Here is a 15235-nt window from a genome sequence, read left to right as displayed (position 1 = left end):
GGTTAACAACGTGATCACGGATCAAGCACTCCCGCAGGATCGCCACATCAGCTAGTCCTGCTTCAGGATGCTGCAGTGCCGTGCACTCTGCACGTTTGTCTTTTCCCGTGCACGCGTGTGCGTACGTGTGTGTGTGTGCAGTGTATGTTCGTGATCCTCGTCAGTCACCGATCAACAATTCCGCAGTGTTGCTATATATATATACGTAATGTCTGCTAGCCGCTTGCTACGTTCCACGAAATTTACACTGTGTCCCGGCCCCACACCACCCCTTTCTTTCCCAACAAACCCATTACCCCCGTTCAACCTCCAATAGGCCACCGAACACCAGAACAGCAAAGATAACCTCTCTGCTTTATTTTCTTATTTGGTTAAAAGCCACGCTCCAGTAACTCCTCCATTTTTTTCTTCGATGGGAGACCATTTATTTGCACTGGTCTTCCACGAAAAAGAAAGCAAACGCAAGCGAGCCCACCCTTTCGCATTTATTTTCAGAAACCAATGTAAATATGTAGATATGCAAAATTTCGACTATGGCTAAAAAATGCTTCTAGAGAAGGGATCGAGTAACGAATAAGTGGAATGTATTCGAAAAACATATTTCTTTCCAGAGTCGCGAGCAGCGATCCGATTTAGACAACCTCCGTGGAGATTTTACGTCCTTTCGGAAGTGCAGGGGGGGGGGGGGAGGTGGCAGGATGTAGCTGGTTGGCCCGGGAGATACGATCAGATAGAAATGCGCGGCGTGCATCGATAGGGGCAGCAGCAGAACCAGGACGACCTATATACCAGATACACGGCGCATCTCGCTCGTAAAACAGACGCGAGCGTTGGTTACATTAGATATAGCTGCTGGATTTTACGGCTTTCCAGATATTACAGTTTAAAGATTATACGACCGCCGAAGGAGCGTCTCGTGTTATTTGAATTCGCCAGCAAAACCATTGCACCGGTTGCCCTAACTGTAAATCCAATTTTAGCCTTTCAGCTTCCTTATTTTATTCTTCTCTCCACCCTCCCCCCTCTTCTTCATTTTCACGATGGTCACGGTTATTCGGCAGTATGGAAAGAGGGGGTGGGGGGTTGATTAGATAAGGTGTAAATAAACCGAACGATAACGAGAACGAGACAGAGGCAATTCGATGTAGAATTTCAGCAATTCGCACAGGAAATTGCAAACCGACACCTGCAGCTGCAAATCAATATACGTTCGTCATTAACCGGCATAAACCGGTAGTTTAATTCTTCAAACGATTAACTAGTTTATACAATCGAGCAATCTTTGAAATTAGCAATGGTTTGAATTGGTGTTTGTTAGTACAGCCAATTGCTTCTGGTTGTGCCACCAAAGAGACGTGACTCCTTTGGTCAATGACGATTGCAATCTGCTTCAGGGATCTATATAGTAATACTATCATACACGCGTTGTGTTGGTGAGAAGGCAAAGGGAGGGGGGGGGGGGATGCGTGGCATATAGGTAGTGCAGCATGGAATGACCGGTTTATGCTGGTCCATTCAAGATAAAATCCAACCAAACAAAATGCGAGTATGCGCGACTATGCCACGTGAAATAATCCTTGATTACCAGCAAGTGTCTCGGATCCTATAATTCCTCCAGTTCTCGCCATTATTGTTGCTCTCTCATTACCATTAACCACGGAATTCATTCCACCGATTTCCCTACCTGAAATAATTACATTTATCACACCTCTTCCCCACTCCGCGATAATCCTCGCTCCTTCGTCTCTCTCCCATATCATCCCGCTTTATTTTTTCCACATCCAACAGGAAAGCTCTTTGTTTTCAAGATAATGAACCTATTTTCTGCAAAAAAAAAACTCTATAAGATCCTGCGCGAACAAGCTTTCGTCCAATATACTAATGGATTCTGGTACTTGGAACCAATTCCGCGCGCGGATGTTGAAATCGAGCGAAATTCGTGAAATAGTGAAATCACGAGTACACCTTGGTGAGAGGAGAAAGGAGAGAGAGAGAGAGAGAGAAAGAGAGGGGGAGAGGAGGACGAATCGAGTCGTTTTGCCTAGGATTTTTTTAACATGGTGATCATTTTCGAAGGAGCAACGAAAGTTTGATTATTTTCGAAGAATAAGCTTCGGTATGCGTTATTTGCGGTTTCGATTTCATTCTCGACTGCGGGCTAGTTTATTTCTGGTGGTAACGGAGATTGGACTCGCGTGGATGGGTCTTTTTGCTAACCGTTGAGAAATGATCGTGACGAAGCGCAGATTCTGGATGATCAGCGGCGATTACTCAGCGCTCGCGTAAACAGAGGCGAGGCGCGAGCACGCATGCCGCCGGTTAATTTCGTACCGCTTCCTTTTCCCTTGCTTCTTCTACTACCAACTTTGGCCAGTTCACTCGAACATGCCAACTACAATCGATCAGCAGCATCGACCGATTTCTATATTACAGCGAATTTCATGCAAAAATTCAATTAGAGTTTAATTTCTTAATGGTTGAATCATCAGTGCAGACGGGGTGAAACAGTGATCGTGACTCTTGACGTTTGAAAGGGACGAGAGTTGGAGCGGTGTGATGCTCTGCAGTTATATTGCTCGCAGAATCAGCAAATCGAGCTGTTTCGTGGTAGAAGCAGCTGGACAGAGTGACGAGCGAGCGTGAAACACCTTCGCACTGCTAATGGTCCACTACGGCTGTGCTAAAACTGAGAGCGGTGGTGTCGAGTGTTTCGTCGAGTACAGTAAGATTTCTTCAATTAAAATTCAATTAATTCGAAAGGCTACGCGCGATACTTTCGATCTGCTAGCAATCGGGAAATCTGACTCTATAACCTATCGTTCATGTGTATTTTTCATCAAACAGGTGATTTTTATTATTTTTTTATCACAACAATACATATCGTTTAGAGCAACATTGAAAAGTATATATATTTAGGTTGTTTGAACAGGTAAGTGAAATTGTTGTTCTGGATATGCAAATATTTGACAAATAAATACGAATCGAAATGGCGTAATATTTTCGTGCGAATAAGGGTATATATCGCAGCAGGGGTGAAAGTTGTTCCCAACGGCAACAAGTATATAACTTTCGACTCGACCAGCGTCAACTTGGCGGTTGACTTGGATCAGTTCCCTTTCCTCGGATCGTTAAGCAAGGGTAACTTTTAGGTATTTCATGACACACCTAGCAAGTATAGAGATTGTCAGTCGATTCTCCGTTGGAAGTTGCGGGAGAAACGATCTGGGCCAAAGCCGAAGAAACTTTGCCACTGGATAGAACAAACTTGAGATTACTTTTGCATGTACGAAATGGATGCAGCACAATATATATTGGAGTAGCTGGAAAATACAGGCTATACGCGATTGAAAAACAAGGCAGCCTATTCTTGATCGAGAGCGAGAGATTTCGGTGCATGGCTATACACTATATAGCTGCAGTGTTATACGTCGATCGTTAGAAATACTGGTCAGAGCTACTATATAGGAGATTACCCCTGGCTTTGCCATTGGCTGATTCGCTCTTATTTAGACCGTTACACCACACGACGAGACGCGTTATATCGATTGTGACGCGGTTGCACAAAGGAACTGATGCAATTTGCTCGGGTAACGCAATTTGCTGGATTTGATGGTGGAAAAAAAACAAAGTGGCCAACGAGCTACGATAAATTTAATGAGCGAATGGAAGAAGGAGTTTGCTTTTCCATCAGACATTCTATTTCACGGAAAATTTCACTCGACGATTTCTCGAAGAGCACCACCCCAGCCTGCGTCCTTGTGTTTATCGTTCGAGGGTCTAGAGACTAATTTTTCTTATTGATTATTGCAGAGGTAGGGACGAACGAGGTGGGGAGGATGACGAGGTTCATCGAGATTCTAGCAACGATAGGGTCCTTCCTGCTCCTGATGATCACTTTTCCATTCTCCCTCTGCTTTACATTCAAGGTCGTACAGGAATACGAGAGGGCGGTCGTTTTCAGAATGGGTCGTCTCAGAGGTGGCGCCTATGGTCCAGGTAATTTTTTACGCATCAGTCGCTCCATTTTCTTATCTCCTCCGTCGTTACCCTGGCGCAGGCACCTTTTTCGTCATTCCCTGCGTGGACAACTGTGTACGCGTGGACCTCAGAACCGTGTCCTTCGACGTGCCTCCACAGGAAGTTTTAACGAAGGACTCGGTAACGGTGAGCGTGGACGCCGTGGTGTACTATCGCATCAAGGAGCCTCTCAACGCAGTTGTCAAAATAGCTAACTATAGGTAGGTATGTACCCTATATATATATAGTCAACCTTCTACCTCGGAAAGCTTCACTTGGCAAAACAAGTAGTTTTCATTAAATCCACTATCAATTGTTATTTGAATCGATGCAGTGTTTCCATTTGCTAATAATACTGACGTTTTCTTTCGTTATAAATATTCGTAATGAAACAACGCACTGTTAAATCGATATTGTACCGAAGTAAGCTGGTTCTCGAGTCGTGACCATTATTGCGGTAGCTCCTTGTATTATACAGCGAAGGTTGTGTAAGCGAATAATGTACCGCGATTCGTTATTTTAAGGTTTAAAAATTTCTCAAAAATTACGGTAAAGCTTTTTCCGCGGCTTTCTTGCAAATGAACCCTCTCTTTCCTTTTGGTCGGTGCTCACGCGAAAAATGACGCGGAGTGGCTAGCTACTCCTGCCACGAACCGAGCTCATTGGAATTCTCTTTCCGAGCTTGGAATTAATAGTTGGATCGCGAAAGCTCTCATTGCCGAGCTTTCTTTCTGCTCCATCCACCGCATAATTGCCGTCGTCGGCTTTTTCCCCCCACACCGTGTGGCGAACCGCTCTCTGCGCAACGGGAAACAAAACGTGTTCATCGAAGAGCGCATCGGTAAACTTGAGACGCCATATTAATAACACTTGTATCGATTCTTCTCAACTATAAAGAAAGATCCGCCCAGGCAGGATCTCTTCAGCACTCGCGTCACGTTCCATTTTCAGAAGCATCTCGAGTTTTTCGCTTTATACCACGACTTCCGGTGAATATATTTTCGATTTGGCTGCACAAACGTATGCGTTTAATTAACTGTCCCGACGGTATCCAATTATGGAAAGGAGGTCGCTGTATAATTGAAGTTACACCAGTCTCGTTATTATTAACGTAATTACGGTGCGAAGCGTGCAGCCCGGAACTTTCTATCTTTCTTCGTCTCGTTTTTCCATCGACATTCGGAAATGTAATCCATTTCCGATGGACACATCAATTAACTTTACCCATTTCCAATCCCCCCCCCCCCCCCACCACCTACTCAACTCTCCGTTGACCGAGAAAATTTTTCTGAAAATCACTTGAATTCTTCGAAGCTGCTATGGTACATATATATATATATAGTATACAGGAGTTCATCCATTTGATAAAGGGTAACGGTCCGTTGCGCTGAATTTTCAGTCACTCGACAAGATTGTTAGCAGCCAGCACACTGAGGACAGTTCTGGGAACGAGAAGTCTCGCTGAGATCCTGGCAGAACGTGAAACAATTTCACACACCATGCAGACATCTTTGGACGAAGCTACGGATCCCTGGGGAGTCAAGGTTGAAAGGGTAGAAATGTAATTATAAAATTAATACCGCGCTGTACCACTGGCAAATACCGTGAATTTTCTTATATATATATATATACATAGAGAGAGAGAGAGAAAAGTTTGGCAAATGGGTGGAAAGCGAGGCTATATATATATATATATAGGCGCGCTTAGCTCCTTTTTGTCCGATCGAGAAAATGTAGGATGGGCTGCGAAAACGACAGCGTTGACGAGAGACTTTTAGCTGGGGTCGATCGATTTTTGAAAGGCACGCCTCCGAATGCTTGATGCACGTTTGCCGCTCGGATAATAAATACCACTGCGAGTCTGCAGGAAAAGTTCCTATCATCGATAAATTCACGCTCCAGCGTCGAAAGTCCGTGGGCCCCTTGCGAGGAATATACGTTGGAATATCTCACGTTTAGCCATTCGACGTTTAACTCCCTCGGGATCAGCAAGCTTTTATTTAGAATTCTTCGCGCTCTTCATTTCTCCGGCCCATCCTGAAAATACTCCACTCGCCCCGAGCGTTATAATCGCGTCAATCGATCACCTTCCCTAACTTTGTCCGATTAAGCTTCCTTTCGCATAATTACTCCGACTGGGAAACACGGAAATGACGTCACGAGCTTCAAGCTGGAAATGGCTTTAATTCGATAAGCTGCGAGGTTAACGCTCGCTAAGCTCGTTTTCCCCTATTAGCTTTCGCCCTCCGGTTTTACTCTATAACGGGACGAATTTTCGCCCGTGCTTCAGAGCCGCTGTTAATCTTTTGGAGAACACTTTTTTCTCGCAGAAAGGACGTGCGACTTCCGGTGCAGCTGCAACGAGCCATGGCAGCGGAAGCCGAGGCCGCGAGGGAGGCACGAGCCAAGGTGATTGCGGCGGAAGGTGAAATGAGAGCATCCCGAGCCCTTAAAGAGGCCAGTGACGTCATCTCCATGAGCCCGGCAGCCCTCCAGGTATAAAATAACGCACCATTGCATCCTCCATCCAATCTACCCCCTCCACCCAACATCTAGTTTTATTAAAAACGCCTCTTATAATCATTATATATATACTGGACCTATTAATCTCCCATTGTACCAAGCTACCCCATCAAGCAAATCATTTTTTCTTTCAGCTGAGATACCTGCAAACGCTCAACAGTATTTCTGCGGAAAAAAATTCTACCATCATCTTCCCACTGCCGCTTGAGTTATTGGCTCCATTTTTCACGGTGAATCATCGTGGCAACATGGAAAGTTTTCCCGACGAGTCTGACCATTCACGCATCTCTACTACTGCCCGATAATCTATTTTCCTATGTTATTTTATACGCATTAATATCACCTATCTCGATCCATCAGCTCTGCCCACTAACACAATCAATTATAATTACAAGTAATTAAGCCCCGTTCTCCAAATGGAGCTTTCTGTCAATAAATTTCGTGGACTCCAAGCAAAGTTGGATCATCGTGGAATTACGTGTATTACGTTGACAATGTTTGTACTTGCTGCATGTATAATTTACAGACGACGTGTGTAAATATTGGAACCACGAAGCTTTAACAGCGCTTTCTCAGCCGTGAGGTCCTTTATCCTCTTTGGTGGTCAAAGCACAGTCGGAAATAAACCAAGTAGCCAAGAATCCATAGCCTTGTTTATTCATGTTTAACTCTGGCTTGCGCATGGAACCGAAGAAGAAGCGAGTTGCGCCGTGTGAATTTTTGATAAGCCCGCTGTCACACGATTGGCATAATAAAATCGTTTACGAGATTCGGGCTTTAAAGCTGTATGCCAATATCCTTCCCTACGACTATGATTTATTTTCCTCGAAATTTCTTTCAATTTTTATATCACTCTGTAAAATCAATTTTCTTCTTTAAATAGACTTTACGCTATAAAAACGTGATTTATATTTCATGGCCTGTTTTCTTTCCACATGATCCTTCAGTAGCTCTTTTTTTTTTCATTCGTGTAATGCAAACAGAAAGTTCATTTAAAAATTCTTAGGAGTGTCGGCCGTGGGATGGAAAAGGATTTAAATTTTACAAAAATTCAAATTCGTCATCTATCGGATTCTACTTGCATAGGTTGAAATTTCCTTTACGCTCTATCTAGAAGAAAAAAAAAATAGGAATGAACGCTCGCAGATCTGCCGTGTTTCCTCTTCTAGATTCTCGTCACTCTCGACTTGACAATGATTCACCCTGGAGTGGAATATATTAAATAATAATAAAAATAGTAACAAGAGCAATAATAAAATAAGAGGAAAGTCGAGCAGGACACGTTTGCATTCTTATATAAACGTATGCAAATCCATGCATCCAGGATCTTCATGAATTTATGCATGCGTACATGCAGCATTCTTGGCTTTTATTCCGGGGTTCTTTGGCGTTGCTGTTTGGCCGACACGCGCCGGATTTCTCCACTGTGCAGCGTTAACAATTGAAACAGCCCGACTTTATATTAAGTTAAGCCAGTGGGATAAGGAGGATAGGATAGTGTGGAAGGAGCGAGGACGAGGAAGTCGTCGAGTATAAGGCCATAGTTATAGGCATCAGGCGCACACAGCTATAGCGGAGCGGTTCACGTGGTGGAATGCCATTGGCGAGCTTTCGCCTGGCTCGTTATGAATGCACCTTGCAAAGAATTCATTGCCGCGAAACTCTAATAAATCGGCAAGAGATTAAACGTTTTGCCAACTTTTCGCCGTTTCATCGAGAGTGCTGAATGTGTAGAGTGAAAATAAGTTGCCGAGAGAGATCTCAGCACGAAGCTGCGGCGCATGGCTCGCTAGGAATTCACGTCCAAGCGTGCCTCTAATAAATCGGAAAGCTTCGCTTGTTACAAGAGTAAAGCTCCGAGCTGAGAAAAAGGCAATGTCTCTCTTGCCTCCGTGCAGCATTGGCTCATCGGTTTCTCGAGAGACGCCGCTGCATTACTCATCTCGCTACGCTTGAAAGCTCCGAGCTTCGTGCTTTTTCTTACCGGAGGACAGCACGAACCGCTTTCTATTCTGAATTGAATTTTTCAACCTGTTTGGATCATCTCTCTCTCTCCCTCCCTCCCTCCCTCTCCCTCTCCCTCTCCCTCTCCTTCTTGGAATGATTTTTTTCAGCAGAACAATCGTCGCGCACTGCTGCAGCTATATATATATATATATATATATATTAAATTAGAATCGACGGAAGTGCGCAATTGTGAAGGAAATGTCACGTTGAGCGCATCAGAACCCCATCTGAAACACGGGTAAACGGCCTGGTAATATCCTTAATCGCGAAGCCTCACGTATCTGTGTAGAGAGCTACGTCAAATTATACTCCTCCAATTTGGCGGTGCACATTTGGAGATAGGGAGGAAGCACAAAGCTTATTTGTTGAAGCAGCACGTAGCAGATGCATTTAAGCAGAATGTGCCAGGTAGAATTAGCGAGGAAAATAATTAGCCTACGCATAAAGCAGGAAAGAGAAGTTTTACAGTTGGAAAGAATAACCGTGTTTAAGGGCATTACAGTTAAATGGTATCTCGTAATTATTACAAGTTTAAACGTTCATTGCGTTACCTGTCCCGAGCAACAACGTTAAATAAATTAAAATATAGGTATTACCTAGCCCTCGGCGTCTATAGCCATCCTCAAAGCTTTTTCTCATTTTCCAGGCACAGTTTTGCTTACTCATCTAGCGCTGGAGTTAGACCGGCTTGTGTTGGTTTGTAATTAGTTTGCTGATATTAATGTAACGGTGCAGGAGAGCTAGGGTGAAGGGTGCAGAGAGAGAGAGAGAGAGAGGAGGGGATCTGCGCGTCACAATGGACGTTATTATTCATTCGAAACTCGTGGAATTCTTCGTCTAACAGCAAGAAAAACAAACCAATTGGTGAAAGTTATCGCTCCCTGTGTATATATATGCCTTGGTCCGAGGCCATTCGGATAAGCTATTCTAGAGAAGCTTGACCCTCTTGTTTTGCAATGAATATGCATCGAGGCATTGGTGAGGAGGGTCTATGAGCCTCCGAGTACCACATTAATATATGATAACGTCTCTTTTTTTGCATAAGGTCCCCATTAATATCCTATAGCATTTTCCTACAGTAATGACACCATTCTTTTCCCAGCGACGCCCGTCCATAATTATTATTCAAATGTTAAGCAGCATCATTAGTTAAGTTCTTCTTGCGTCCACCGAAGCCTCGCGGCAAAAATTTTTCAAGGCATTTCTCAGGCAGAGCGGTAAGTCGCTGGTAAAGTATGGAGGCGTACAAATGATGGAGAAGCTTTTCCAGCGAGCTTTTCTCCAGAGTCCAGCCACGTGTGGAGGAAATTCTTTCGTGGCTCGCTTCTCTTGGACGAAATAATTTCTCGAAGGGATAGTCTAAGAATGCTTGAATTATGCTGGTCAGACTTTTATATTTTTCAGAGAATAGTGCAGTATATATATATATATATATAGATTTGTTGCTTCTCTTTCTTTCTCTTCATTTTCCTCTCTATTCCTCAATCAACCAGCAAAATGTAAAATGAAACTTAATTTTTAGCTGAATTTCCGTTGTTAATGTGAAAAAGTAAAGAACTAAAGCAAAGAGCTAAAGGTAGAAGCATGAAAGATAAAGTGGAGCACAAACAGGGATAAGAATGAAACGGGGTTGCTGCCACCGAGTTTCATTATGCAGCCTCTTAAAGTTGGCGTAACTCCCATTGGTCGTAAATATGAGTTACTGCTGGCCGAAATAGCTTGGCGCACCTACTATATCTACGTGCCCCTGTGCGTACCAATAATTTATTTCACTCGGGACAGAACTATGAATGAGAATGGCCAACCGATTTTCTCCAGCTCATTCATCCATGAAAAAAATGAAATATTCCAGGATTTAAATTAATTCTCCTAAGCCTTATTTGCACCCTTATACTATAAATAATATCACCAATATTTGTTCCCAAACTTATTCGTATCTGCTGACCCTTCCTGTTTTTTGAAAGCATCAGCGAAACTCTCTCTTCTATCCTTCTCTCTAAATGAAATTAAATAAAAATAGAGAGAAAATTTCAATATATTTTTTAGCACCATCCGTGCAAAACTTTAGTTATTCAGTGCGTTAAGAATATTTTCTTTGAAACTTATTATTTTGAGCCGCAACTCGACTTACCGTTGACGAGCAAATTGGAACATTTACAAGTACAATTGCCGGTACTACAGGGAGCTAGCCGTATACGAAAGAACTGTCTTACCTCTCGCCGATAGAGGACGGCTCTACTCCAGAGAGGTACTCGATACTCATACACCCTACCTACCACATTCTCCCTTATCATTGCTAAATAAAGGCAATCTGCTTAAATGATAATGAAAACTAAAAATCGACAAAAAAAATGCATTATATCGAGTAATTCATGGAAATAGAGATTAATCTGCTTATGAAAAGTTAGTTTGTGCATGCAGAATCGCCTTTGAAGCTGAATAATTGGAGGAATTGGTTAAATTGCATTTATCTATCATTTAAAAGGTAATATTAATGCGCTATGATTAATTCTGCGCATGGTTAATTGAGTTGGTTCCAAAATGCGGTGCAAATTCTGCTTTGCAAACCAATTTACATATAATGAATTGACATAGCATTCGAACAATAAAGTATCGCGGATTAATTATGAGTGGTAGGTAATTCCTAACGAAGTGATGGTAAAACGATGTTTCCCTGCATAAATATACGCAGGTTGGTTAAAACCGCAACATATGGAACCTAGCTTAAGGCAATTATTCACAAAGAAATGGAAAAGCCATTGTGCAACACTGAAATCTATATCGAGATGCTATACAGCAATGCAATGAAATTTATCTTATTTCCTTGGAAGAATTTAATAATATTGTATTGTATAGTATATATATCATTGGAGAAACCCGGCAGAAGAATTTTTGTATCGTTTTGCCATTATTCCTACTAAATAATTCTGTTAAAATAGAAAAGCCTGGAGAGCACGTGTGTGTGTGTGTGTATGTGTGTGAGAGAGAGAGAGAGAGAGAGAGAGAGGGAGGAGTTAGCGGAAGTTTGCAAGGAGTACTAGCGGTGACGTTATCTCATCCGGAGAGTAGTGAGCTATGATAGGGTAGGACAGACAACACATCGCAGTTGGGTTGGGACAGGCCGACGAGGGTGGTAGGAAATGATAGAGGAGAAAGAGAGAGTGGGGAGGGGGGGGGGGGGAGTATAAGGGGTTTGGAAAATTCCAGCACTGAAAAGTTGGTCCGAGCTATCTCAGCTCGTTAGCTCGCGTTTCCGGCGGGCCGCGCAACTTTACGAAAGCTCGCACCTCTGTCCGTCCATCCGGCACTTCGCTTGCGTAATATAATAATTTTCGCGGCTTTAACAGAACCCAAGCTTCCCGAGTTTTGTCGCATAAAGTCCTCGAGATAACTAACTGGGACCCGAGCACACCTCGCGCCCCGGCTATTTATTCCGGCCGACGCGACGCTTTATTTGCGAAACTCCTTTTCCCCGCATTTCCACTCAAAAACTTTAACTCTAAACTTACCCTTTGAGCGCCAATGCGTACAAGTGAAAAGCGAATAAGTATATAGTAGAACCGTGCAAATATATATGTAGAGTATAAAAGGCAGCTCAGAGGAATTGTCAAATATGGAAGAGCAAATTGAAGAGCTATGCGAAGCGTTTAATGACTTAATGTCTTTGAATGATGAGGATTCACATCAGGCGTGCTCGAAATTAATCAGATTCGCGTAGGAATCGTGTCGTCGGTATAAGGTACACACATACACTGTACCGTGACAATGCTCACTCGTTTGACAAAGCACCCAGTTCGCATCTGAAAGCGGCTAAACGAGAATCTCGAAACAATAACGTCGAGTTACCAGCAGCCAAGACAATAAACGTCCCCCCCCCCCCCCCCACCTCCATCCACCTCTCTCCACCTCCTCTTCATCTACCTAGCTCTACAAGCAGCCTTATACCAATTGTCCGCGATCAACGAAAAATCGCCTTCCCCAACGCCGAAACTCGACGACCCTACCGCGGATGTCCATTTATACAACAACACCTCCACTTTCGAGCCTCGCGATCATCAATTTCTCACCCTTGCTCCCTTGTTTTATTACCATTTTACAAATCATGTTTTTTTACTCTTGTTTTTACCAGCTAATGGTAATTTTAAATTAAATTTCAGTCAGATAAATTACACGGTTTCTACTCGTATAATTTTTCACGTGTACATGGATTATATTCATTTCGTTATATACAATCGGGCCGCTGAGTTTTCCTTCGTTAATTGGTCTCTTATTGGCTAGCTATATATCAAGATCAAGATAATTGAGTTGGGTGGGAGAGAGAGAGAGAGAGAGAGGGGGAGAGAGAGAGAGGGGGGGGGAGGAAGTTGGGGCGATTTTAGAAAAGTAAACAGGAGAGTGCAGCTTAATGGACTTGAGACAATCCAGGCCGTTACTACGAGGAAAGTTTGACAGTGGCTAAGAAGGCGAAGAGGATAATAATCGTTAAGCTCGTACGTGGTAACAAATTAAAAATCGCTCATCCGGAGAAGAAAAGGAGACTCGCAAGTGGAATTACGGTCAATTAGGCTTCGCCAGGTATACCAGCACTCGTAAAAGCTATAAGAGCAGTGGAAGAGGGAGAGAGGGAGAGAGAGAGAGAGAGAGAAAATAGGGGTTGAAGGAGAAGAACTATTGCCTCCAGAAAATGGAAAAAATTACCCCGTATCTCTTCTCTTGCTCTATCTAGTATATCATCTTCGTTATTTTTTACATCTTATACATTTTTCCGCAGTATCATAATTTGCTCGTGAAAGAAAAGAAGAGAGATAAGGAGGAACGTAAAATTCGCAAGATGAAAAAGAACGAGGAAAGAAATGGAGGAAGCGAAAAGATGAAGCAGAAATAGAGAAAGAATCGGTAGAACTAGCTGCAAGTTTGTACGGATCGATCTCGATGAAGGAAGAGGCCGGCTGGTTCGAGTTAAGTTTTTCGACTTTTCAAGAAACTATTCCTATTTCAAGAAACGAATTCGACGCTGCATTTAATTGGAGAGCCGTGAGGAAGCGAACATCCTTAAGGCGCGGTAATAACTTTCTTTCTCCAGATTTAAATACGTAATTCCTCGAGACTTCGACACGGCACTATAAATATTTCCAGAAGTTTTGTAATTTCTCCTGGGGAGAAAAGCGAGCTTATTCATGGGCGAAAAATAAAATTGGCCAGCCGGAACATCCTGACTGCGGCGAATTATTGTCGATATTCGCCAATGAACGTTGCCTCCGACTGCGACAAGTTTTAGGGCTTTATCGTGCGATTCATGCTAGTAATCGAGAATCGTCGAAACTTTCGAGAGATCCATTCCCACCCCATCCCTTCTCATCCAGTCAGAGTTACAAGCCAGAAACTTTCAACCAATCGAACACTGAATTTCTATGTTAATATACAATTTTCCTTCAGGCTTTCTCCTTCTCTCTCTCTCTCTCTCTCGTACAGCACACACACACACACACACACACACAAGCGCGCGCGCGTACACTATCGATGAATAAATTAAATCGTACACGGATTACAATTTATTCACGGTTCGGATGATATAATTAAATCGAAATTACGATGAGGTTTATTAATGCTGCGCGTAGAATTAAGAGATTGCGGTGGAGAGAAATGTTTAGGGATGAGTTAAATCAAGCAAAAAAAGGTACGTAATGAAAGCGCCGCAGCAGTAAAACCATCAAAGTGTATATCGGTGGTAAAAGTATGGAAAGCTCGTAAAAGCTCTGGTGGGCGCTTAAACGATGGCGCAGGGGAGTCCAGATGGAGGAAAAATATTATTCGCTCGGATCCTTTTATCGGTAGATCTATTTTTCAAAGTTAATATCTTCCGAGAGGGTCGGGCGCGAGAGAGCGTGAGAGACGAATGTGAGAATGGAACGTAGTAGCGTATTATGAAAGAGAAGGAGGAAGAGGGATGAAGGGGGCTGCGGAACGGGGTGGAGGGGGTAAATACGACCAGAACATAAGCAATTACGGAGATAAGTCGACTGGAGATTCCCTGTTTCATTGGTTATGAAGGAGGTTAAATGGCCAATCATAATGTCCGAATAAATTCAACCCCTTTGTGCACCACTATTTCCTCCCTTTCTCTTTCTCTCAAATGAAAACCGCTCCCAACGGGAGCATTAACAAATCTGACGTCGATATTTCATCGGGCAGCTAGGATAAATAAGCTCGACGGATATATTTACGAAAAGGTCAGATTAATTCCAGCCGTAAACATTAATTGGTCCAGACAAACTTTCAATTATTGTAAACTTGCTGATTGATTAAATTTACTGGTTAAGCTTGTAGGGGTAAACTGCAGCTGAGAAAAAAATCCAGAAGTATCGGCTTCCGACGAACTCGCCAAATCGATGCGAATTCCTCCAGGGAAAAAGCCTTTGGCACCCTTTACTGGCCAAATTTTTTATTCTTCCCCGCAGAATCATTTATTCGACACGAGAAAAATGCTCCGAAACGTTAGAAACAATAGCTGAATTTTTTTCAAACTACGTAATGTTAATCAATTAATTCTTTAGGTACCTTTAAACCCTGGAGTATATAGTTCAATTTTCAAACTTATACATGTTTTAAAACTTTACTAATACCAATTTTTAATAAATAATGTAACCAACGATATTACAGGGTTTCAATAAAACTTTATTAAGCGAAA

The 15235-nt window shown here is 42.8% G+C and overlaps 1 protein-coding gene across 1 annotated transcript; it reads left to right on the top strand.

Annotated features, from left to right (window-relative positions):
• The first annotated feature begins 2421 nt into the window (after positions 1-2421).
• On the top strand, positions 2422-7319 carry LOC136785692 (band 7 protein AGAP004871-like). The gene is made up of 6 exons (XM_066746905.1): positions 2422-2722; positions 3811-3996; positions 4058-4238; positions 5417-5578; positions 6348-6513; positions 6675-7319. Exons 1-6 carry the CDS (start codon positions 2662-2664, stop codon positions 6843-6845), a joined length of 927 nt encoding a protein of 308 aa, XP_066603002.1. The 5' UTR covers positions 2422-2661; the 3' UTR covers positions 6846-7319.
• Positions 7320-15235: the final 7916 nt, after the last annotated feature.

This window comes from Prorops nasuta, unplaced genomic scaffold (genome assembly GCF_024137725.1).
Source record: "Prorops nasuta isolate Cenicafe-Biocafe unplaced genomic scaffold, Cenicafe_Pnas_1.2 PNAS00003, whole genome shotgun sequence".
In the NCBI taxonomy this organism is placed as follows: Eukaryota; Metazoa; Arthropoda; class Insecta; order Hymenoptera; family Bethylidae; genus Prorops; species Prorops nasuta.
The sequence above is the reverse complement of the archived record's forward strand: the minus strand, read 5'-3'. Positions and strand labels throughout refer to the sequence as shown.

Bases quoted from the DNA above. Each gene is read 5' to 3' on its own strand.
- LOC136785692 (XM_066746905.1), top strand. From the start codon at position 2,662: ATGGTCCACTACGGCTGTGCTAAAACTGAGAGCGGTGGTGTCGAGTGT. The intron at 3,997-4,057 runs GTAATTTTTTAC...ACCCTGGCGCAG, and splicing joins AGGTGGCGCCTATGGTCCAG to GCACCTTTTTCGTCATTCCC. The intron at 4,239-5,416 runs GTAGGTATGTAC...CTGAATTTTCAG, and splicing joins GTCAAAATAGCTAACTATAG to TCACTCGACAAGATTGTTAG.